A 26,976-nucleotide genomic window follows, 5' to 3' on the forward strand; every position below is an offset into this window, starting at 1 on the left:
TAAAATAAGACCAAGTTAACGTTGAAAAACATGATTACATAGTGGAATTAATAAATCCAACTTCATGATTTTCTCTAGCAACATTATGTGACTTTGGAGCAGAGGGATAGTGGGATTTCCTTTGGATTGGGAAAGAGTAAGACAGATGGGAAAAAAAGTCAAAGATGATAATAGAAATAGGAATAATAGAAAGAGCTTCCTTGAAAGGACCATCAGTGGAAACTAGTCTACACCTTCTAGTAATCAATGGAACAAACGACTAAAGGGATCAAGGGACTCAAGGTCATTCGAAGACGGCTGAGAAGAAGTTAAAGGATAGCAGTGGAAGGATAGGAGATTCTAGCAGAGAAAGTAATTTTTTACAGTGAAACCTGTAAGAGCCAGAACTCGACGGGACTGCTTTGTTTTTCTGGGTCTCTCATGTTTTCCACCTTTGACAGGATGCTGTCTTCCTACTTTTCTGTCGCACTTTATTAGTGGAAAATGTTTGAGTTTTCCTTTCTCTGAAACATTCCACCTTACACAGGTTCCGACTTTTGCAGGTTTCACTGTAATTTGATATCCATTAGGTCAGTTTTATATGATGACAAGTCTGAGTTACTACCAGTACCTACAGGAACTTGAAGTTCAGCTATTAGAATTAAAACTGCAAAAAAAAAAAAAAAAAGTGAAGCCATTGTTGAGAAGATCATCTATAGGGATAGTGAAGTCAGCAAAGGTAATCAATAGAGGAAGGCTGTGGTGGTTCACCGGTAGGATTCTCACCTCACATGTGGGAGTCCCAGATTCAATTCCCAGCCAATGCACCTCACATGCAACCACCACTCATCTGTCAGTGGAGGCTTGTGTGTTACTACTATGATGTTGAACAGATTTTTAGCAGAGCTTCCAGACTAAGATGGACTAGTAAGAAAGGCCTGACAATCTAACTCCGAAAATCAGCCAATGAAGACTCTATGGATCACAACCGTCTGATCTGCACCCAATCATGTGGATGGCGCAGTATGGGGCAACATTTCATTTTGTTGTGCGTGGGGTCATCATGAGTCAGGGGCTGGTCCAATGGCAGCCATCAACAATGACTAGAGAGGAAAGCACGAGGGTGTCCTAGACAATGGGAGATGACAATAGTTAGGAGAGAAAAAAAGTGAAATAAGAAAATGATACTGACTCCAAAAGAGGAAAGGTTGAGAGTGGCAGTGGAATTATGCTTGGGAAAGAACCAGTTCTAATTTCTAATCTTGGATCCATGTGAGATGAGGGAGTGGGAAGGATTGCCTACATTGGAGAGAACTCTAACAGAAGTGGCCTCATGAAAGAAAAGTCACGTTTCAGTCATCGCGACAAGTGGAAGGAGCTTCAAAGAAGGTTTAAGTTGTTTTGTTTTGTTTTTTAAATTAGGAAATCATGAGTAAACTTTAAGAGGGGCAGATACACATGATCTGATATAAAGGAATGACATTTGTTCATATAATAGCTATTGAGGACAAGGATCATGTTATCTTGGTCTTTTTTTTCCTCCAGTTTCTAGGAATGTGTTTGGAACGTGGCAGTAATAGCACAATAAATGCTGAGTTAACGGATGACCCAATGAATACATTTAAATAATCATCAGTCAGTGAGGGAGTACGAGTGAGGAAAGAGATACTCATGCTATTGTTAGTTTGTAGTCAATTTTAGGGAAGAAAGTTGAAGGAAACAGAGGATTTAGGAGTGGGCTTAAGACACATTCTAAACAGAAGAGTAATGTTTCGGCTTTTTCTAAGTTTACCTCCAGGGTGCTGGACAGATCATTAAAAGCATCTTCCGGGCTGTGGGAAGACAGGCTAAGGAGCAGCTTAAAGGAGATGGCTGGGGATACCCTCTGTAGCTCCTGTACACTGGGAGAAGACAGGGCACGGGCTCTATCTCCATCACATTTTCTCCTTTCCACTATGGTTCTCTCTTCTTCTTCCTCTCAGGCTTTAGATCCCAGGATCCTAATGCTTTTGGTTCCAGTTGCTGTTGAGTTGACCACAACTCATGGTGACCCTATGTGTGTCAGAGCAGAACTGTGCTCCATAGGGTTTTCAATGGCTGATTTTTTGGAAGTAGATCGCCAATCCTTTCTTCTGAGGCACCTCTAAGTGGACTCGAACCTCCCACCTTTTGGTTAGCAGCTGAACATATTAACCATTTGCACCACCCAGAGACTAAATCCTAATGCTAGTGATTTAATAAGGTTTGGCCAATCCTTTTTTAAAAAACAACTTTATCAAGATATCATTTACTTACCATAAAAATTACCTTTGTTAAATGTGCAATTCAATGATTTTTTGTAAATTTAAAGAGTTGGGCAACCATCATCAAAATCTAATTTTAGAACACCTTCATTATCAAAAAAAAATCTTTCATGGATTTGGTCAGTCTTAACGATAAATGTAATATAAGGATAATAGCCAACATTTGAGGGCTTACTATGTCCCAAGCTCCATTTTAAGCAGTTTCTATGTGCTGACTCATTTAATCCTCACAGTGACCCCTGAGATAGGCGCTATTGTTTCTCCGTTTTACAGAGGGAAGAACTGAACTATTGGTCACACATATAGTAAAAGATAGAGCCAGGATCTGAACCCAAGCACGCTGGCTCCAAAGCTGCTGATCTTAGCCACCATACCCTATTGCCTTTTAATATATACTGGCCACTTGAGAAGTAGGACAAAAAGAGTCATAACCATTTATGTTCTGTCTCTATTTCACTTTATATCATCAAGATGGAGTGAGAAATACAACTTTAATGCAAAAATATCCATATATTTACATATATTTCCCTTAAGTAGCTGGTACTGGAAATCTGAAAAATTATGAATAATTCTATACAGAGCAGAATGCAGTTGGAATCTTGGCAGTTATCTGGTTAACAGATGAGATCACTGAGACAAGAAAATAAAATTCTGTGTGGTGGTTTGAAATATCTGGTATGGCTGTCTACATTCATCAAATGAATAGGGTAATTGCCAATTCTCTACTCTTCTTTGTTCTATATTAACATAACCTGAAACACAAATGAAATTTTTGTCCAAATGATATAAATTTAGTCACTTTCAAACATTCCTGGTCACTAACCTAGAAAGACTGTTGGGGATAGTTGGAAGTATTCCCAGAAATTCAGTTTCAGTATGGAACAGCACAAGAAGTCTAATTGTGGTATTGCCTCTTCGTGAAATCAGCTACCGACATTTTAATCCGTGTAAACTCCTGTATCTACTTACAGATATTTCTGGAAAGGTATCATGTCAAATTAGCAGAGCATTAAATAGGCATATCATTTTCTATAACCCTTCCCTAATGTTAATTTGGAACCCTGTTGGCGCAGTGGTTAAGAGCTCGTCTGCTAACCAAAAGATTGGCAGTTCGAACCCAGCAGCTGCTCCTTGGAAACCCCATGGGGCAGTTCTCTCTGTCCTATAGGGTCAATGAGTTGGAATCGACTCTATGGCAATGGGTTTGGTTTTGATATAGGTGGTACAGCTGAGAAACAGCCCTCTTAACGTTAATTGTGTACAGAATCTGATAATTTTAAGGAAAAAATATTTAAAAAATTATTGATATAGCTCTTTTCAAAAGCTAAGCAATATGCTATTTTAAAAACGAAATCTATAAATGTATACTTTTCCATGTGGGGATAGGGTTTAAACACGTATAAGCATTAGATAGCATTTCCTCCGAGATTGTCCAAGCACTTTGCATGTATGCTCCTGGCCTTTTTCATAAAAAGTACTTGACTTGGAAAGGTTGGCCATGCCAAGGCTTGGAAGGGAACCCAGACCACCTCCCAGCCTCCCCAGACCTCCAGATTTCTGCCTTACGAAGATTTTCCTCTGAACACTTTTCTTATTTGCTGGTATTGTCTTCTGATTCACACAAACTGAAATGGCCCTAAACGTCCCATCTCCACTATTGGCTATTCATGTGGGGGATCATCTGCTTTGTGAAATACCTGGGGCCATCTAAGCTCCATTGCTAACTCCCCCACTGTCCCATACATTCCTGATACGCCTTCCCAAAGCCTAGACACCATGTGCTAAGAGAATAAAACTCATATTTTTACTAACCAATTAAGCCCCATTTGGGAAGATAAAGATACTGCCCAAAAAGTATGGAGTGTGTGCCAAATTCAGAAATTTATTAATTAATTTAAGATTATTTGCTCTTTTAGAAGATAACCTGGTCAGAGATGCCCCTTCTTTAATAGAAAAATTGAAGAGATGATTTTATGTGGATTTAAATTATAACAAGATTTTGGAGCTAGTGTTTGATAGTGTCTACACCCCCTCTAAGAAGTGTGTGCGTGCATGTATATATACACACACATACATAAACACACATAAACACACACATACACATATAAAATTAAGCAACAATGTAAAATGTTACCTAGGCCCACTACTTGGCAAAGAGTGGATATTGTAAACTAGACTTACCTGCCTATTGTTACTGTAAACAATTGTCCTCTTTAAAACAAATAACATCATGTGGAAATGTTCACTTGTCTTAAGAGCTGCTTGAAACATGGTGAACTTCTAATACCATTTATAAAATTAATACTGTCATCTACTCAGAATACTAACAGTTTTAATGAAGATGCAGCATCTTGTAAACAAATAATTAGTTCTGAGCATGAAAGGATAAATAGGATCATAATTAATACATTACTAATTTTTTTATAGCTTTTAGGTTTTAACTATGCCATACAAGTGGTAATTTTTGTGTATAATTTGAATAATTTGTTTTGTTATTCTGTGGTGACCCAGAATAATTGTAACTGCAAATTTTGTGTAATACAGGGTGTATGTATGTGTTTTAAAATTTCACCTGTGTTTTTGTCCTTTTTTAAAAAAACTTATTGTGATGAAATATATATAACAAAAATTTTGCCATTTTAATCATTTTTAAGTGAGCCATTCGGTGACATTAATTACATTCACGATGTTGTACAACCATCACCACTATTTATTTCAAAAAGTTTTTCATCACCCCAAACAGAAACTCAGTACCTTTTAAGCAGTAATTCCCCATTCTCCCCTACTTCCAGCCCCTGGAAACCACTAATAGACTTTTTTATCTGTGCATTTACCTATTCTAGATATTTTATTTAAGTGGGATCATACCATATTTATCCTTGTGTCTGGCTTGTTCACTTAGCACAATGATTTCAAGGTTTATCCATGTTGTATTTTTTAATTAATAGAGGTGTAAGCCTGAGATGTTGTTGTTGTTAGATGTCATCAAATCGGTTCCTACTCATAGCAACCCTATGTACAACAGAATGGAACACTGGCCAGTCCTGTGCCATCCTATGCTTGAGCCCTTCATTGAGCCACTGTGTAAATCCATGTCATTGAGGGTCTTCTTCTTGTTTACTGACCCTCTACTTTACTGAGCATGAAGTCTTTCTCCAGGGACTGGTTCCTCCTGATAACATGTCCAAAGTATGTGAGACGAAGTCTTGCCATCCTCTCTTCTAAGGAGCATTCTTGCTGTACTTCCTCCAAGACAGATTTGTTTATTCTTCTGGGAGTCCATGGTATATTCAGTATTCTTCACCAACACCATAATTCAAATGCATCAGTTCTTCTCCGGTCTTCCTTATTCATTGTCCAGCTTTCGCATGCATATGAGGTGATTGAAAATACCATGGCTTGGGTCAAGTGCACCTTAGTCCTCAAAGTGACATCTTTGCTTTTAAAGAGGTCTTTTGCAGTAGATTGGCCTAATGTAATATCTAGTTTCATTTCTTGACTACTGCTTCCATGGGTGTTGATTGTTGATCCAAGTAAAATGAAATCCTTGACAACTTCAATCTTTTCACCATTTATCATGATGTTGCTTATTGTTCCAATTTTGAGGATTTTTGTTTTCTTTATGTTGATATGTAATCCATACTGAAGGCTGTCGTCTTTGATCTTCATCAGAAAGTGCTTCAAGTCCTCTTCACTTTCAGCGAGCAAGATTGTGTCATCTGCATGTTGTAGGTTGCTTATGAGTCTTCCTCCAATCTGATGCATTGTTCTTCTTCGTATAGTCCAGTCTCAGATTATTTGCTCAGCATACAGATTGAATAAGTATGGTGAAAGAATACAACCCTGATGCACATCTTTCCTGATTTTAAACCATGAGTGTCCCCTTGTTATGTTAGGACTCTTTAATTCTTGTTTTGAACACCACACCCAGTGCATCTGGAACAGCGCTACAGGCCCTGGAAGAGTTGGGTAGTTGCAGTGCATTGCACAAACTAGGCCATAGCTAAATGATTTTTAAAGAGATGTAGTAATTGATTTAGAACTTGAGCTACCTTTATTACTGAAATGAATCATTTCACTGTTGATCTCACCGCTCATTTCAGTTTACCGTGAAAATGACCAAAACCACAAACTCAACCCATTCCCTAAACTAGGGTTTTTCAGCAGTGGCCCTGTTGACATTTGGAGCTGGATAATTCTTTTCTGTAGAGGCTGTTCTGTGTGTTGTAGGGTGTACAGGAGCATTCCTGGCCACTACCCACGAGATGCCAGTAGCACCCCTTGGTGGAAAGAATCAAACATGTCTCCAGACCCTGTCCAATGTTCTCTGGGAGACAGTGCAAAATTGTCCCCAGTTGAGAGCCATTTTCATAGACGTGGTTTGCATTAAATCCGCCATAAAATTATGAAATAAGAATGAGAAAGATTTGGCCCGACAATTAAAGGCAAAAAACCAAAGCAAACTCTGAATCCAGAAAGAACAAAGAAGTACTAATAACCATCAAGATAACAGAATTGCTTAAACTCTATGGCTAATATAGTTAGCATTACAGAAACCATTCATTAAGTGAAACTTACACCTTAAAGAATGTTTGAAAAGGGTCAGTTCAGTGGCCCTTAATGGGTAAAATATAAAGAGGAGTTAAGATGTGCAAAACCTCTTAGGCTTTTCTAAAAATGCCTATTCACAAGCCCTGTCCTTTTCACACCTGACAGTGTGAGGATGGTCTGTTTTAAAAAGTACGGTTTACAATCTATGTAAAGGTTATAACCTGCCTGTTTTGAGCAATCACGTTAGCTTTTGGAACCGCTAATATGAACTATTACAAATGCAAGTTAATTTCCTGAAAATGGGATACAACGTGGGTTTTGTAACATGTGGATTTTAAATATTAGATGTGGAATATTTTTCTGTCATGTGTAAAAGAGCTTTGTTTGCCTACATTATTCAGAATGGAAAATCCTGAGGAAAGTCATATTAGCTCTGAAGAAAGGCAACATTGTTTTTGCTTTTTAAATAAAAATCCATCTGAGATAATTTAATCTTGTTCTAATGTTTAGTTTCCATCTGTTTCTTACTTCAATACATGTTTAAATTATTTGTTTCAAGTTCAATGTTTCAAGTCACATTGAAGGATTTCTTGGATAGGAGACTCATTAGATACAACGTTTGAAATACGTACATTCCACTCAAAACTAGTCAGAAGGCATTTCAAGCGAAAAAAAAAAAATCTTGAAACCACTTAATCTACCATTAATATTAATTCACTTAATGGTTATAAAAATATATTACACCAGAATTTTTCATAGCAAACATGAAATATAAAAGCGATATTAATAATACAATGCTTCTTATAGAATTATGAAAAAATAGGATATAGAGTAGTGGAGATGATATAATTTCTTTGATGTGCACATATAGGGAACATTAACCAATTACTCAAACAGTTAAAGTATCTACTAGTTTATGCAATTGTTGAACTAGAACAAAAATTGTTATAAGTTCCATAAAATACAATGAGTGATTGTTATCCTGTGGCTAATTTAATGCATAAAGCTAATCAGCTGTAAGAAGTAAAATGCAATAGGAGACTTATATCATCTTATATCATAAAAACCCATTGCTATCAAGTGGATTCTGACTCATAGTGACCCAACAGGACAGAGTAGAACTGACCCCACAGGGTTTCCAAGGCTGTAAATGTTTATGGAAACAGCCACATCTTTCTCCCACAGAGTGGCTGGTGGGTTAGAACTGCTGGCCTTTCAGTTAGCAGCCATGAGCTTAACCACTGCACTACCAGGGCTACTTTCTTATATCATATACTATATATTTAAGTATATAACACTGCATTGTTTTATGCCAAAACTGCTTAAATCTATGCCGAAACTGTTTTAAATCTTCATTTTATGACAACAAATTAGACTGATGTGATTTTAGCAGATGTGATATAATGTAGTTTATTATGACTGACTTAATATTTTCATAATGAACTAAGAGAAGTGTTTAATAGTTTGCATTTTCATGAAATTTTGTGTAATGGTTTTTATTACTATATAATAATAGCTACTCCCCTAGGTAATCTGAAATAATTTAAACATTAGTCAAATAAAAAACATTTCAGAGGGAAAATATTTTGCACACACACACAGTAAATAAATACACACATACTTAAAGAACATATGAGTATACGGTATTTTTACAAAAATAACACGCACCTTCTACATTTGTTTGCCTGTCGTGCCCTCCCCTGTGAGATATTTTCATAAGCGTGCTATGCTAATTGTTTTTTACAGCAACATGTAAAACAAAATTGGCATAGTGGCGCTTACAGAGATAAATAGCTGCTGTCGCGTTGACTCTGAGTCACGGCGACTTTATGTACAACAGAACGAAACGTTGACCTGTCTTGTGCCGCCCTCACAATCATCAGCATTTTCAAGTCCATCATTGTGGCTATTGTACCAATCTATCTCACCAAGAGTCTCCCTCACCCTCGCTGGCCCTCTACCAAACATGATGCTCGCCTTCAGCAGTTGATCCCTCCTGATGCTGACTTGTCTAAAGCAAGCAAGTTGGAGAGTATTCTGTTGTGAGCCATAGGATTATCAATAGCTACTTTTTGGAAGTAGATTGTCAGTCTGTTTTTTCATAGTCTATCTTAGTCTGGAAGCTCCACTGAAACCTGTCTACCTTGGGCGACCCTGTTGGTATTTGAAATATCAGTGACATAGCTTCCAGCATCACAGCGAGACACAAGCCACCACAGTACAAGAACTCACAGATGGGTGGTGGTATATATACAGTATATATATATATAAAGATAGACAGATAAAAAGTAATGTCTGCATATTATTTTCCATATTAGAGACCTTTTCACAGGCTAGTCTAGGGCATATTGCGCCTGATTCTTTCCACTACTTTCTGCCTGTCAATCTTTCCAATTAATGATGGAAACAGTCAACTTGCCATGTTGGGAAAGTACCATAGTTTCCAGAATGCAGCACAGGGCATGTGCGTATACAAAAAAAAAAAAAAAAAACACCAAACCCATTGCCGTCGAGTCAATTCCAACTTATAGCGACCCTATAGGACAGAGTAGAACTGTCCCCTAGGGTTTCCAAGGAGTGGCTGGTGGATTCAAACTGCCGAACTTTGGTTAGCAGCCTTAGCTTTAACCACGAGGCCACCAGGGCTCCATGTGTATATAGTGCTCTACAATTTACAAGTGCATTCACATGTCTCATATGAATCTGAAATCAATGGATAAAGAGTGTAACTATTACGCTCATCCCTAAGACCACTCTGCTGGAACATGTCAGAACCAGGACTCCAGTTTCGATCTTCTTATTTCAGACCCACTTGTGATGGTGTTTCTCCTAAATTCCGTCCTACCGTGCCATACCTACAGGGGAGTAAGAGGCCCTGGGCTACCCATACACCGCATGAGGGGACAAGGAGCAGTGGAACTGTCCTCCATCTGCCAGTCCAGCCGGTGTTTCAGTCACATGCTGGTAGAGACTTGGCGATGATTTTTGGGGAGCAAAATGTTCACCAACAGCTTGACGTCAGCGTGAGGAAACAAACCGGCCTGGTCTGAAGCAGCATGGACACCGCCTGTTCCCTGGAATGACCTCCAGGATCAATGAGTAGATTAAGGACTTGACTACTCGCTAGCATGAAACTTCCAGCTGTTTTCTAAACTCTCATGAAATGAACTCCTTTCAAATTATCCCGGCTGGAGTGACTGAAGAAAGCTCATTTCCAGTAGTACAGGAAGAAATTAGAAATTAATGTGTGATCTGGTGTCCGGAGACTTTTGTCCAATGCCCCTGGAGAATCAATCATTTTCATGGACAAAAATTGGTTTGGAAACAAAAGCCCATGGAATAAAATGTTACTGCAGAATAATGGAATCATTAGATATCTGAAATGTTTATACTTCCCAGAATATTGCACCAAATTTACTTGATCATTAATTTAATATTATTGAGTTCATACTATGTGCTAGGCACATGCTAAGTGCAGAGGACAGAATGATACACAGGACAGTCCCTGCCCTCAAAGCACTCATAGTCACTGGACAGTGCAGGAGAGAGGAATGCAGCAGTGACAGCACAGGGAACATGTGCTGTGATCAGGACAAGATGCTTGGGAAGACTTATGAGGACCCAGCACAGGGTGTGTCCGTCATCCAGGATGTCAGAGAATGCTTACCCTGTGGGCAGAAGATTCTCCTTGCTTGGGAGAGTATAAGTTTACGCTTGTTATTCAATCATAATTTGTAATAGTACCTCCTTTCACTCTCAAAGAGCCCTGGTAGAATACTGGTTAAGAGCTTGGCAGTTTGAATCCACGAGCCACTCCTTGGAAACCCTGTGGGGCAGTTCTACTCTGTCCTATAGGGTTGCTGTGAGTCAGAATTGATTCGACGGCAGTGGGTTTGGTTTGGTTTGATTCACTTTTAGAAGTGTCCCAGGTTGGATGATAAATTCAATGATCACTCTATTACTAGGAGATAGGAGGTAAATAACAGGGAGCAGGAGGTGAAGGGGTATTCCAAGGAGGAGATGATGGGAAGGCATGGAGGCATGGATTGTTTGACCATATGTAAATCACTAAGCAAGGTTGACCATCACCCATCTGTCAGTTTGTTGTACTGTGGTGGCTTGTTTGTTGCTGTGATACAACTGTGTACATGTATTCTAGTCTCCTCACAAATTAGTGACTTGATGCCTGAGGTTCACAGAGGCAGTGGTTCCCCAGTCACACAGCTAATGGGGGCAGAGACAGGTCTTAGACCCCACTCTGGCTCAATTGAGTCCGTGGTCTTCCTAACAGAGATTTTTGCCTCTGCTAGGGATGGCTCTGGGCCAATTAGAGTTGACTACAGGAATAGAGTATGTACTTGTAGGAAATACCTATTGCCATTAAACGGGTGTGGTCACTGAAATGATGAAAGGAAGTCAGCTGTCCTGATAGTCATTGAAATGGCTCTGGTATTCCTTAGTTCTGCAATCACCTGGGATACTTAGAGTGTTCATGTTGAGCGATAGTCTTCTTTCACCAGGGTCTTGTTTCCCTTGAGCAGATCTTCTCCTATAAAGTGCTTTTTTTTGCCACCAGACAGACCTGAACTGAGGCTGTGCTCTACTCCTTCCAAATTACTTACTATAATTCTCTAAGACTAGTTTTCTTTTTGGTAAAATGATACCAGTACTACCTGCCTCAGAGTGTTGTTGTGAGAATTCAGTGAGTTATGCATGTGTGTAGCTGGCACATAATAAACACTCAATAAACGTTAGCTCCTCTTGCTAAGAAAGGGGCCTGGCGCACAATAGGTGCAAAAGGAGCACTTGTTGAGTAATGAATGAATGAATGAATGAATGAATGTTGGCCACATTTTAACCTAGAATGTGTCCGTTACCATTTAATTTTAATGTACCAGCAAGACCATGCCATGTGCTGATATTTCCTTCTCCAAATTTTTCGGCAAAAGAACATCAGATGGTGTCATTCCAGAAAGTAAAACAAAGAGAACCCATCATCCTTAGCCATGCGGTATAAATAAGGCTTTGACTAGAAGGAAGCATGCTGTTTCCAGCAGCAAGTCTTCCAGCCTCAGCTCCAACATGTTTCTGGCTACATATCACGCTATAAAAAGGATACTGTCAAAGGGGAAGATGGAGGATTTGAGAGAATGCTACCAAAAAAAGTCAAAGGGGAGTGGGAAAATGACCTAGAGGGACGGTTAGAGCTACTAGACACAAGAAGATGATTAAAAGAAACTAGAATTGAAACTCTATAAATGCATATAAGGAACATGCCGTAGGAAGGGGACATCTTATTCAAGAAGCATTAAGTTAAAGCAAGGAAAATAATGCTATAATCTTCATAAAAATGTGGATAAGTCAGCAGGGAAAGTCACATGAGATGGATCATAGGTTAAATATCAAAGGAGACTAGGCAAAAATAGATATAACTATACAGTATTTGAAGATGTTTAAAAAAATTGAAAATTATACTCCTTTTGATATAACAATAGATTGAATTACTTCTCAAGTTTCTTAAAATGAAAGCTATAAGCCAGCAGAGCCTTGCTTACTTTCACAATGGACATCTCCGTACTCAAATTCAATGACTTAAAGGATTCTTTTTTCCTGCTATTCAATCCAGTTCTTAAACGTCATTATATTTTCATTTAGGAAACAGTGACTTACTGGAATCTGAAAAAATAAATGTCAAATATGATCTCTAAAAGGAACTGGAGTAGATCTAGACTGAGCCTCTCGTATTTCTAATTGGTCAGGTTCACCCTGAATATACCAAAATAAATTTCAACACCTGTCCTACCCTTAGGAGATTTTAATTACCAAAAGTCTATTTTGGTAACATAATTTTTATACTTAGTCACAATGTTATTGGTCTGAGTAATGATAATAGGGAAGTGAGAATTTCCATCTTAATAACCCTGTACCTTTATATTTGTACTTTTATTTGGTACTGCTACTTTTAATCTCAAATTTGTTCAGTCCATTCAATAATTGTTTGTCCCCAAATTCTTTTGAAAGTTATGTCTCTTTTTATCCCACTTAACTGCCACTTAACCAGTCTAAATATCACTTCTTTGTTAGTCTTTTTTATACATCTGTCATTCAAGTCCAGAACTTTTTCGATGCTCTGAACTTCTACTGGTCTCTTACATTGTTTTGAGGTTCCCAGAACTGAGCAGACTCTTCAGACCACACGTGTCTGGAGAAATAGTCTCACCTTTTTCTTTACATGTCAGATGCTGAAAAGTGTTCACTGTGCTTAAAAAGGAATACCAGTAAAAGATCCAAGCCCCCAAAAGTCATTACCTTCATACTTTTCATTCCACGTTATGCTGGACTTAGATACTATGGTAAATGAGGTGAGAGTTGATATGATGTGAAAATAAGTGAGCTTAGGTAAGAATTGCTAGCAATTTTGAATGTACTTCTCAAATTGTACCTTTAGTGGATGGATTCAGAAAAATTTCCCTAAAATATGACAAGTCAGGGGAGTGTAGTAAACCAATTGTTTGAAACTGCACTGATTTTCAACTACACAGTACAGTTTTACAGCTTTAAGCTTTATAGAAATTTAGAAATTACTTGGGAACTCAGTTTGAAAAACAAAGCCCCTGTATGAAATCAGACATTATTTCCTGATTTTCTGATAGCAAACGCCTTGTCGGGGCCTTTTACTAAAAACTGGTAGCTTGTGTCGTACATATTTTTCTTTGGTTAAACTTATTTCCATTAAATTCACCAGAATGGATTTGGAGTTATAGCTAAGCTTTCCTCCAAACATTCTTTTCTTTCAAAAATAATGCATAATGAAAATGGGGAAGTTCGGGGTTAATGTGTGGGAAGTTTTGGGTTAATGAAGTTTTCTAGAAATGTGCTTTTTTTTTTCTTTCTTCATGATATAGAAAAAATCTTGCTCTGTCTATTCATTACTTTTTCAAAAGTTTGTTTCTGTCTTTGCAAAAGAATTTAAAATAGAATTATTGACTCTTAGAAATAATATAATAAAACCAGAACGCAGATGGGGTGAGGTTATCGTAGCGTGACCGTTAAAGTCTGAGCTCCCAAGAAAGCAGAGCCTCCGGTAAAGGCTCACATGCTGACACTGAGAGCCCAAGCTCGAGGAAGCAAGAAAAAAAAAAAAACATTGCCATTGAGTGGATTCCAACTCATAGCTATCCTACAGGACAGAGTAGAACTGCCCCATAGGGTTTCCAAGGAGCAGCTGGTGGATTCGATCTACCAACCTTTTGATTAGTAGCTGAACTCTTGACCACTATGCGAGGGGGAAGAGAAAATGAGGCAGGGAGCAGGGAGAACACTGTGTGAGGTGGCTTGTTACCAAGCTGTCTTAGCTTCGCAACAAATCACCACTGGTTGCTGGGCATCTCCAGAGCTGGGCATCTCCAGAGCGGCCACAGAGAACACCACAGGCCAGTCCTCTCCATTGGGCGGTAATTCTGCCACACTCCCTCATTGTGTTATCCAGCCCCTCTTATCAGACTCTGAGGAAAGCAGCACCTCCTCTGCTCTTGGCCAGGCGTAGGGTCTCTGTGTGCTATGCTTGGGGTCACTTTGGTCTGTAGCTGTGGTGACAGCAGAAGCAGTGCCTACTGGGCCTTCATGGCTGTGGGAAATGGTGTAAACCATCATTATCATAAGTGTAGAGGTGTAAAACTCGTATAACCAAACCAGTTGCCGTCAAGTTGATTCTGACTCATAGCAACTCTATATGACAGAGTAGAACTGCCCCATAGGGTTTCCAAGGCTGTAATCTGCGCAGAAGCAGGCTGCCACGTTTTTCTCCAGAGGAGCAACTGGTGAGTTCGAACTGCTGAGCTTTTGGTTAGCAGCTGAGCACTGTAACCACTGTACCACCAGGGCTCATTAGAGCGTATAAGGTGACTACTAAAAAGAATACAGTACTCATTTGAATGAATCAGTTTAGTGTGCTTGTTGAAAAAGCCCCATTGCTTCATGGCCATGCCCGGAACAGCAAAGCGAAACTGCTGTCCTCAAGATTCATGCCAGTGAGCCATGTCGTAGGAGAGATTTACAAGGACAAATTTAGTATAAATGCATAGCGTTATTGTTGAAAATTTCTATTATCAAAGTTAACGAAGGGAACATGATGTAGACTTCTTCCCCAAATAAATATATCACTCAGCAAAAATGGGAATATAAAAGCCAGGCCCCAGGTGGAGTCCAGATTCTAGGTTGTGGGTCTGGTATTCGCTACCCTCTTCAGCCCTCCTAAGTTCACAGCCAAGCCCATACTTCCTGTGTGTTCTGGTCAGATCTATAGCAAAGTGTTTACCACTCAAGTCAAGGGATAGGAGTCCAGCTGAGAGGGGTTTCTGTTTCCTAGCTCAGCTCTGTGTGCTCCCTGGTTATGACACACATCCACACAAAAGACCAGCAGAGGAACTCCCCTGTCTTTTATTGGGACGTTGATATCGTTGGCCCTGCCTGGTCTCTCTCTCTTCTTTTCAGTGTGAGCGCCCTCACAGGCCCACTGTGCTTACCACAGCTCCATTCAGCAGGTGCTTGCTTGGAGGCGGACTGATTCAAGCCTGTCTTACATCCACACATTCACCTTGAAGCTGGAAGATAAACAGACAAGTGTTCCCTCTCCAGTGTCTCCTGATCTTTTTCCCTGAGGGTGGTGGAGATGAGTAGGAAATAGGAAGAATTGGCCTCCTTATATTTTTACTGGATTCACGTCACTACGCATGTGAGCCGCCATGATAGCTGTGCTCCTGTGCACATTCTCATCCTTCACTCTGTGCTTACATCTTCCAAAATGCTTTGTTCTGTATGAACCAGCAAAAGTCTTTGACTTTGTTCCCCAAACTTAAGTTTTTTCTCCCACTACCCCCCCCCAAAAAAAAAATAGATGATTTGTAATCTTATATTGGGCAGAGCAATAAAAAAATGGAAATTTTATTTGAAGGATATTGCACTTTCTTGTAATGATTTATTATAATGCATATTCTAAGAAAATTAACTCACTGTTATAAACATTTCCATTTTTAGCTCTCTCTCTCTGTCTTTTTTAGAATTAAAGTATCAAATATTCCTTCTGAGAAACATGCAGGGTTGTAAGATTTCCCCTTTATGGGAAATACAATGTGGTACTGTTTTTTGATTTCCATGAGATCTCCCCCACCCCCCAGCTGCAATTTCCTGATTTTCTTTTAATGATTTCCCTAAAAAGATCCCGTTTCTGTACCAGAGCTAATGATTAATTTACACTTCACATTCTTGCCTTGATTTTTCTTGTTTTAGTGGTTTGGTAGCCCAATATCACCAGAGGCATAACTAAGGTATGGCAGGTAGGGGGCGTGCCCTGGGCGCCACTTGGGTGCGGGGGCGCTAATGAGCAGTTTCTATTGGCCAGCGCAGCTCCCACCGCCAGCTGTGAGAGATCATTCAGCAATTTAAAACTAACTGCCATAGGCGTTATTTTCTGTAGGTAGGCCCCTGAATATCACCCCTTTTTGCTCATCATTCACTGTGTTCCAACATTGCCTGATGTCAGCTTTTGGTTTTTAAACAGAAAAAATAGTAACTACCTAGTTTTGAAAAGCTCTCTGGGATTACGGGTTTGGTTAATATCCTCTAAAAACAATTAAAAAAAAAAAAAAACTGTAGTAGAAGATTATAAATGACTTTTTATGTGATTGCATCCCCTGGTGCTTTGAAATAAAAACACAATCAAGAGTAAGAAAGCACTTGGTCAGAAAGGCTAATCCTGGGTTGATGCCATTTAAATTTAGATTTAAACAAGTCAGTCTATTTATCCTTTCAGACTTTGCTTCAGGTTTTAAAATTGAGACTACATGGAAATTAAGCCCTGGTATGCTTAGATATAGGAGCCCTGGTGGCACAGTGATTAAAGCGTTTGGCTGCTAACCAAAAGATCAGTGGTTCAAAACCACCCAAAGGCTCCTCGGAAGAAAGACCTGGCAATGTGCTTTTGAAAAAGCAGCCATTGAAAACCGTCTGGAGCAATTCTACTCTGACACGCATAGGGTTGCCATGAGTCGGAATCAACTCGATGGCAGTCGTTTACTGTGTGGTCCAGGTAGAGTGAAGCAAGGCCCTTAGTGGGGTATCATGTAAATGCCCGCCTCCAAGTCAGGGGAGTGTGCAGACAAGTCATGTACCAAGAGCTGCAGAGTCTGAGTCTCCATTTTTTAATCCCATTGTGGTAAAATATGTATAACATAAGATTTGTCAATTTAGTGACTTTTAAGTGTACAATTCATTGGTATTAATTGTATCACAATATAATTGTACAAGTTTTACCACTATCAGTTTCCAAAACTTTTCATCACCCCAAACAGAAACTTTGTACCTATTGAACATTAATGCCCCTTGCCCCTCCTCCCCAGCCCATGATAACCACTGATCACTTTCTGTCTCTATGCGTTTGCCTATTCTGACTATTTCATATAAAAAAAAAAACCCACGGCCGTCAAGTTGACTCTGACTCATAGCGACCCCATAGGGTTTCCGAGGCTGTAAATCTCTACCGAAGCAGACTGCCACATCTTTCTCCCGTGGAGCCGCTGGTGGTTTCAAACCACCGACCTTTCCGTTAGCGGTCAATAGCTTTAACCACTGCGCCACCAAGCATCACAAAATTCTTGTCCTTTTGTGTCTGGCTTATTTCACTCAGCATGATGTTTTCAAGGTTTATTCATGTCAGCATGTATTAGAACTTCAGTCTTTTTTATGGCTGAATCCCACTTTTTTTAATGGGTAACGGAGTACATAAAGCAGTATGTAGTAGTGGAAAACTATTCTATTCAGAGGCCAGACCTCACTTCTATTCCCAGAGAGGCCAGGTGACCAATAAAATATTCTGTTCCTTCAATCATAACACGAAGAATTCAGATGTGATGCTTTCAGGGACCTTTCTAAGACTGAAATTCTATGCTCTGTAATTCCATTTCAGATGACAACTGGCTACTAAGCCCATGACCCAGGCTGCATTTGAAAGAATGCTGGATCAGTAGGAGGCCTGCTGAGGCCTGGCTCCTGAACCTGTGTGGTTGGGGACTAAGGAAATTGCACTGACGACGTTCGCCTGACCAGCTCCCGCACTGAGCCTTGCCTTACTCCTCTCCGCTGGGCTCGGGAGTCAGAACTGACTCGATGGGAGTGAGTAGGCCTCCAGAAATAAGCTTTTGGAGGAGATCAGTGTCCTGATGCCAAGAGAAGAAGCTACCTCTGAGTCTCTTAAGGCTTTGATTGTCAACTATCCAGGGGGATTCAGCCAGGCTGATGACTAAATAGACAGCTGACCATAACACTCGTCTTTGGAGTCTCAAAATACCACAGACATTCTAGACAATATTGCAATACTATGAGATATTTGTACCCCTCTGCTTTGATAATTTATTGAAATAATTTCCAGGATTGATAGCTAACTCATCAGTATGCTTCAGAATATAATGTACATATTCTGGTGGTTAACTGCATGGGCTAGAAAGCCAAGGTACCTGGGTTTGAATCCCAGTTCTGCCTATTATGAGCTGTGTGTCTTTGAGTATATAGCTTAATTTCTCTGTGAATCCATTTCTTCCTTTGAAAAATGTAGGTAATAATAATAACAGCTAACCGTCGGTTGTTGTGAGGATTAAATCAGTTAATACTTATCAGTTAATACATGTAAAGCTACAGGTGGCTGGGACATAAAATGTACTCAAATTTTTTTAACTACCATAATTATCATACATATAGTAATTGTTTTACTGTAACAATGCTGGTTCAGCCTTGGCTCCATATTACTTAGGTATTGGTACTTTTTGATGGAAAAGTCCTTATCAAGAACAGTAACGTTGAATATACTGAATTAGCATGCACTTTGGATAGACTAAAATCAAAACTTCAAAGCCTTAGTTGGCATAAGAACGACACCAGATTTAGAAAATGAGTTAGAGAAGATAAAATAGAAAGTAACACTTTTATAGAATATGCATCTGCAGTGGAGTGTTTGATTCACTTCGCTACTTCTGTTCAGTTTAGTTTATTACAGTCAGAGAAACTGTCCATATTTTAAATGGTTCCTTGGCATCTTAACATTAAAAACATTTGCAAACAAACCAGTGCACTCACACAGGGGTGGAACAGGAGAACTGCTAAGTCAGGCTCTTTGTCAGGTCTGGGGGTTGTTAGAGGAGTCACAGACAGAGTGACTCAAGGCTAGACTATCGGTAAGGTGAAGAAGGAGTCCATCTGACCTGACGGAAAAGCAGCCTCGGGTAAGTCATTTGAATCAGGGCGCCAGAGCCAGTTGACAAAGCAACCAAAATCTCCAACTCTTCTTTTCTAGATGTGCTCTTTCCGACGTGTGCTAACAGCCACATCACTGAATATGTGACTTCATATCTGTTTAGAGAAGTTGTTCACATAACCTGAAATATTTTTACATGGTAATGTGTGAGGAAATCCTTTGATTCTCTGAACTTAACCTAGTGAGTGGCTCAGGGTCTTTAGTGATGTCTCTACTTTTACAGTTGATGTTTATGTAAATCTTCAGGGCACCCAGTGCTCTGACCACAGTCTGGATGTCTTGGTATATGCCTAGTGTTGGTATAACCCTCTTATCCTAGCACCTCCTAGGTGGTGGAAGGCTATGTCTATAATACATTTTTCTAGTTTTGACAGTAGATAAAGTATGGACATATTACTGTACATTTGCACCATTATCAATAACACTGTTCTGTTTTAAAAAGCAGTTTTTCAAGTTTTGAAGTTCTTAGGTTTGAAAGTAGTCTGTCAGTGAATGTATATTTAGACCAAGCTCTTTGAAGTTGAATGTATTAGTCCATTTGATTATTTCCTTAGGAAAATTCTTCCTGTTACTAAAAAAGGAATGTTTTGCCCATTTATCGAGTGTCTAAAGATAGCTGAGGATTAAGTCTGAATGGAGTGGTTACTGCGTTCAAAAAACTCAAATAATGAAAAGTATTTTGTTGTTGTCATTTAAACTACTTGATTCTCCTGCAGTTGTCCTGCCCCTGTGAATTTCCTCCTTCTGTCTTGTTCCTAAATCCATTGGCTTGCTACAATAAGTTTCTATGCATACTTAACATTAATTCTTCATCTTTGGAAAATTTCAGAGAGGACAGCTTAATCACCCAGCCTGTATATTTCTATTGTTAGTCACTGTTCTTGTCATTCTTAACCATGACCATTAGAGATACATGCTCTTTTCAAATATTATTATAAAGTTAAAATTTTTAATCATAAAGCTATTATGATGAAGCCGGTGTTCATCTGTTGTGAAAACTCTGCACTTTTTTAACTTTTAAGAGCTAAACTCAGAAGGCACTGAGCTGTGCCTTCGTGTCTTTTCCATTATCCTTTTCTTTCAGAAACGGTGCCATTTATTTAATACTTCATTACAGGCGAGCTGCAATATGTATACATGGCGCGCAAAACGAGCCATTTTGTTTTAAAACAGATTGCAGATGAAAGGAAACCATTCATTTCTTGCTTGCTTGCTGTAATTACTAGAGCGCTAATTACTCCAAATCACTGACATCCAGGGTCAGTAAGGATGACAACAGAAACATCAAAGAAAAGATGTGGCTCGCTTGCTGTGGCAGATTGTCCATATTCCCCACCACAGGATTTTTTTTTATGGCTACTGTTTTCCAGTTTGCTGCTGAAAAAATACACACAGTCAAGATTGCTGAATGTTTACTATTATTTCATTCGCAGTTTGACGGTGAGAACATGTATATGAGCATGACAGAGCCGAGCCAGGACTATGTGCCAGCCAGCCAGGTGGGTTAATTAATCTTCTCTGCCTTGTTTCAAATTGTAATTAAACAAATTCAAAGAGTTGCATTGCAAATGAGTAGCACTATCAGTAACTGCCGCAATCAGGAATAATCATAATTTATAAACAAAGCATTTAAGCCTTGTTTCTAGTTAATGAGATACGCTGATAAAACACCGGAGTTGGCATTTGTTGAAAGCTCCTGCCTTGTTTTCTCTCCAGAACAGAAAGCAGCTGTTTTGCCAGCATGATCTTTCCTAAACAGTTGTTTTACCTTTAGGAAATAAAGTCTTTCCAGGTGCAGGTTATTTGTGCTTCTGACTGTAGATGAGTTAATCATTATAAGCTACACATGTCACAAATAGCTTCAATGATCAACTGTTGGCTTTTTCAACAAAATGATACGTTTATAACCCAAATCACATGGTTGGTGAGATTTTGCCAACGCGAAAGCGTCGGAGTGGATGCTAATGCTGCTTCAGAATCCATGGGGGAGTGGGTAGATTTCAGGTCAAAATGCATGATATGATTGAAACCCTTCAAGGGCACGTTTGTATCCATTTCACTGGGACTAGCTGACAAGGTATTTAATCATGAGAAGTGACAACAAAAGTACAATGAAAATGTAAATGGTTACATTTATAAAAATAAGTGCTTGGTTATTTATTTTTTAGATACTTAAGATGGAGCCCTTTCATCCAGGAAGGGCATTTAAAGCAAAATTCTGACTACCCTAGGGGGCCAGTGTAACATAAAATATAAGAACATTGTAATCAAAAGTCAATGAATGAATAATTGAAGTAAGAGGGAGAGTTTACAGGAGGATTTTATGGACTTGCACATGTTTTTTTTTCCAGAATGGTAAAACCATGGCATCTTGGCTTTTCAGATATCAGCAAGTATAGCATAAATTCTATTATGATAGTTTTAAATGTTTACTTGTCCACCCAAATAGATTTGATAACTAGGGGGTTGAGGAGGGCAGAGGGGAGTATAAAACTCTTTTTCTCCATGGTAGTTGTCCGTGAATTAAATCTAATGTATATGTTAGGTCTACACTCTGTGGGGCTTTGAAAATTCTCCAAGAACAGTATGTCTCGTGCTTAACTCAAAACAGAGGCAGGCCTACACTTCCACAAACTTTGCATTTAGAAGACATTATGACCCCGTCCATCTTTGGGCAGACGTTCTTGGAACTACACCATATTGTTCAGCGGAAAGGCCATCATGGTGTTCAAAGATCCTACCAACGTTTCCTTTCCATTCAGCTGAGTTGATTACTCTAAGAATACCTTTGGAAGGTCGAGCTTTGCATTTAAAATTGTTACTGAACTGAATCCATTCAACTAAGTACCCTCCAAGGTCCATTGGCAGTTCTGAATCGCACTGTTTGATTAAAAAATGAAAAATGTTATTATTAATTTTCTTCTAACCATCAATCCCAAAACTGTACTGACAAGTTTAGTATTACTATTGGATTAAAGCAGCCCGGTATCATCTCTTTGGTGCCTTTAGGGTTTTGAAGTGTAAGGACTAATTGAATTTGTTTGAAACAGTAGAAACACAAACTCAATAAGTGATTGCTGTTATAAAGCAGCTGCTTCCTTTCAGGGAATGATTATATCCCTCTTAAGGAGTTTTGGATAAAGGATTGGAAATGCAGAGCATATTCATCCTAAGCCTGGCTCCTTAGATTTTTAACTTTAAGTACAATGGATAATATTCAGCCCAGACTAAAATCAAACAACTAACATTATTTTTCTTAACATTTCAGTCAGGAGTTACTAAGAATGTCTTAAATACCAGTGATAATTTATGGAGAAGTAGTAGAGAGCGCCAGATACTTTTTTGTGCTTTTGAGAAGCATGGCCGGTTTGTTATCCTGAAGCAGACTCTTTTTTAATAACATTGCGTATATAAAAATGTTTTTAGAATTTGCTATTTAAAAAATTAGGCTAATGTGAGATAATACATATGCTGGGAGGGAAATACATTTCGCAAATTACATACACTGAGTGGCTTAACTAGATTTTACACTTGACATTCCTTTTGTTTACTGTAAGGTAGTGTGTTCAAGGATTCATCACTTGATATTCTTTCGGGAATTTTAATCAATGTACCCCTTTAGGTGACCATAAATAAGACTTCAGTCATCCTGCAGGGGGAAAAAAAATAGTTCTGTGTCTTTTCCTACAGAACATCAAACATCTGCATAGTTTAGCAATCCAAGACAACTTGCCTCATAGAATCACTCAACAATTATAATTCCTGTTCAATTTTCAAATCAGTACATGCTTTGGGACTTATAGACGAAGTTGCTAAGTAGCAACATATGGTGCACTCCTGCTCCTGTGATGTTGCTGCAAGCAAATAGCATCGTTCTATACTTGAAATGATTTTTATAGAAAGCCAATGCTGGAACTGGTCCAGAAATGGAAGCACACTGTAAAAATTAATGATATTCTTACAGACAGTCCCAAAGGGCTCTTTGGCACTATCTACCGCGTACATCTATACCTTTTAAGCCAGTGTATACAAATCCTTAAAACATTTTTTTGCATATAATTTTGTAATTGATAGGCAGCTTCTAAATTAAGTATACCATGCCATAATAAGCTGGACTAGTATGTAATAAAAGCACATAATATTTCTACTCCTCTCAGGTGCCCTTCCTGGAATGTTGACTATTTTCTCCTATAATAGCTGTAAGTGTACTGGTCACTTTAGTGCTTTCATTTAAAATCCATTTGGATTTTTCTTATTGTGGATAGAATTTGATCCCTATCAATGCAAGATTACATTGATATACCTCTTTGTTTTTCCCAATGCTGTGTTTTTCCCAACCCTGCCAGATCCTTCCTGCGTAGTCTGTGGGAAAACGTGAGTGGGCTAGTGAAAGGAAAGGAAGAACTGACGGGCGGCAGCAGTCCATCATAAGCTACCTCCTTTTTCATTGTTAACTTGTCACGTTTGATTTCAATGGCTATGTCTGGATCAGAGCACAGAACAACATGGCGGCTATAGATGAAGCTTCCCACCCAAGCTCTGACTCTTCTCCTGATATATCCAGGCCATGCAGGTCCATGCTCTTGTGGCCTTCTTTACTCTCCCTAAAACAGTTGAGCCCCTTTCTCCAACCTCTAGAATTACAGTACCTTCTGTAGTTCCTAATGTGCAATTGTACTTAAGATTTAAGTGTTCATTTGAATGAAATACATCAAAGGAAACAAAAACCAAACATTGAGAAACTTCACATTAGGCAAGAGGAGTCTGGTTCTTTCCATCAGAGCTTTCTACATCATCAGAGTTATTGTTTTTTGTTTTTACCAGCTTTGAATATGTGCCATTGCTATAGCAGTTTCAGGAATATCCTCTTGCATGCTACCTGGTTGTTCTGTCCTTTCCACCCAAATTGGCCAGTCTGCCCCCGACAGCAACATTTTCTCCCAGCGCTCCTGGCAGAAGCTGTTTCCTTCTCATCCACGCCTCAGTCTGGCTACCACATGGAAAAGGTTGAGAAGGACTGATCTGTCTAGACAAGAAATAATCACTTGATAGAGGGAATCAGAAGATTTGTCTGGTGTCAGCTTATGGAGAAGCTTATGTTGCTTGCCTGAACCAGCTTTCCAAGAAATCAGTTTCCCCTTGACAGGAGACTTCCTTAGCACCCAGCACTTGTTAATCTTCAGATTGTGTTGCTTGTACTTTTTTTTTTTTTGCATAACTTACAAATCTGCCCCCTGTTTTCCATCCACATAATTACTGCCTTAGTTCTGGGCCTCACAGTTTCTCTTTAACTCATCTTGCCTTATCCTCATTACCTTACCCTCATTTTGTCCTTTGACCTTTCCCTGGAGCCCTGGGGGCAGAGTGGTTAAAAGGTTGGCAGTTCAAATCCACCAGCAGCTGCTTAGAAACTCTATGGGAGAGTTCTACTCTGTCCTATAGGGTCACCATAAGTCAGAATCGACTCTTCAGCAATGGATTTAGTTGCCTGAAGGATCCAAAAAAGAACTGGCCTCTTTTCTCCCCTGAGGACACACTGTCATGGCCTCTCCATGGCGTGTGAGTCGGAGTTATTGAGGTGTTTCTTGGCCCCTCCTGGCATGTGGCACACTGGAGTCTTCACCTATTTTCTTGGCTATCTGTCCCACTAGATTGTGAGATCTGAAGGATGGGGTCTAGATCTTGTTTCTGTCTGTACTTCCTGAGCTCAGAATAATGTCCGAAATATCAGAGGCCTGCAGCATTATTTGCTGAAAGATGAGTACATGAATTAAAATATTCTGTGGGCATCTTTATAGTCCCATTAATTATTTTAGTCTCCTGCTTGTAATGGTTCTCAGCCCTGCCTGGCAGGACATCTAGCAAGCCAGGCCCTGCCCATTTGGTTCTAGTAGCTCCTCTCCTCCTGGGTATCACTGCCACGACACATTCACAAAAGGCTCCAGCACTCCCTCCTCCTTGGAGAAGCATTTTAAGCATAAGACTCAAGAAATTAATGTGATCATCAACTTGATAAGAATAGGCAGTTATTCTTACCATAGTATCATGATGCTGTTTGTCATCAGCAATGCAGTAGCAGTGGAACCAGTAGGACCCTCCAGATTCCTTTTTGTACAATTGTCTCTTAAATCTACTGTTATAATTAGAATGTTTTCAGATTTGCACACATATTAATGGCTGCATATATTTTAATTATATGTTTTCCTAATAAGAAAATTCTCCGGGTTAGAGTGTACATGAGGCAAGAGAAAAGGGCCTAGAAAGTGTGAAAGATAATATTTTTTAACAGCATTTTGGAAAAAAAAAATCTCTTTACTATGGTCCATAAAATTTCCATGATTGTGACATAAATTTGAACTATAAATTAGACCAATTACTTTTAGATTGGTTCCTCTTGGCAGAAATGTCAGGAGTAAAGTCAACTTGACTTTTGACCATTGACCTGATCAAATGATAAAGCTGCCACCCTTTGATTAATCTAGTTAGTCCAACAAAGTCTGGCATCTTAACAAGCCCAAACTAGTTACTCAAACCAGTCTTCAGTGTAACATTCAGATGATTACTCTGTGCATTCCCGGAGGTATTCATTACAGACAAAATTGTTCTTGTTGCCTTGCATACAAGCTGAGTTTTCAATGGGAAATGAAAGGATGCCTGGAAAAATAGGCCACCTAATTAAGTTAAACTACTCTAGCATTTGGCTTGACATCTTCATTACTCAAAATTAAAAAGATGCTTCACTTGAGCACACAAGTTACTATTGTTTATGCTGTTTTCTTCCTAAATTGACTTTTTACATGAAGTCTGTTTTTCAGAATTATATCTTGAAATAGCTCACAGATTTCTTACAGTTTATAAAAATATCTTAATAGCCAGTATGGTACTGAATATGGGTGCCATACAAATATATACATAAGGGCTCTTGGTCATCAAAGACCTATCAGTCTTTCTGTATATTTTCTTGACATTTGTTTACCTATTGGTGGGGTTGAACTTTAGATGATTTTTTTATCCACTGGCTTTTATTATTATTATTATTTTAGTTGGGTATTGCTGTGTTAACTACAAATATTCACTTTCATGAGAAATGTGAATTCCTTAAAATTTTTTTTTTTAAAATAGACTGTACAATTTAAACTGAAATTCATTTGTCCAGTAGAGAAGTGTTTTATATCAACTTCTCTAGTGGAGCTATTTTAGGAGCATTTTAAAACATAAACACATACAGAACACACCATCTACTGATTGCCAATTCCTAGTCATTGACACTAATGAGGCTGCTGACAGGTTAAATGTTGTGTATCATATACATTTCCAAGCTGTGGGATTTGTGAATATAAGACTCATTTTTTATTTCAGAAAACGAATGTTTGTTGCTCAGTATGCTCCAGAGTTTTATTATAATTGTCTAATAGTATGTTTTTTCAAGCATTAGGGAAGTGCATTTCAGTGGTGAAAATTATGAAAATATCTGAATGGACTAGCATTGGTGGTAAAGACAGATTCTGGGCACGTAAGGCCCTATTTGGAGTATAGCTTGCTCCGTGGGCAGCTGTCAGGTGATATCAAGACAGGTGGGCCCTTGGAGAGAAGGTGCTCTCCTGTAGTACACAGCCTGACTGGGTTTGCAGTTATGTTTGGTACGTTTTGAAAATAGCCCTTTGGCTTGTTCAAAATTATATTTCAAAGATTTTTATTTTCATACATGAAAAATTACAAAAAACGAAAATGATCTTTCCTGTTAAATTATGCAATGTATAATATGCTAGAAAAAAAAATTTCTTGGCTTTTATAGTAAACCTACTGCTAAAGGAAGTCCAGGGAATAGGTATAGTATAT

At 38.9% G+C, this 26,976-nt stretch overlaps 1 protein-coding gene across 1 annotated transcript in view; it reads left to right on the top strand.

The window, feature by feature from the left end:
• The window catches only part of TOX (thymocyte selection associated high mobility group box), a 350,776-nt gene that overhangs the window by 145,272 nt on the left and 178,528 nt on the right, over positions 1-26,976 (top strand). The window contains exon 2 of the mRNA XM_023727775.1: positions 20,571-20,636. Within this exon, the coding sequence (XP_023583543.1) occupies positions 20,571-20,636 (66 nt within the window). The remainder of the gene's footprint in view (positions 1-20,570; positions 20,637-26,976) is intronic.

The sequence above is a fragment of the Trichechus manatus genome, unplaced genomic scaffold, assembly GCF_000243295.1.
Source record: "Trichechus manatus latirostris isolate Lorelei unplaced genomic scaffold, TriManLat1.0 scaffold00018, whole genome shotgun sequence".
NCBI classification, from domain to species: domain Eukaryota; kingdom Metazoa; phylum Chordata; class Mammalia; order Sirenia; family Trichechidae; genus Trichechus; species Trichechus manatus.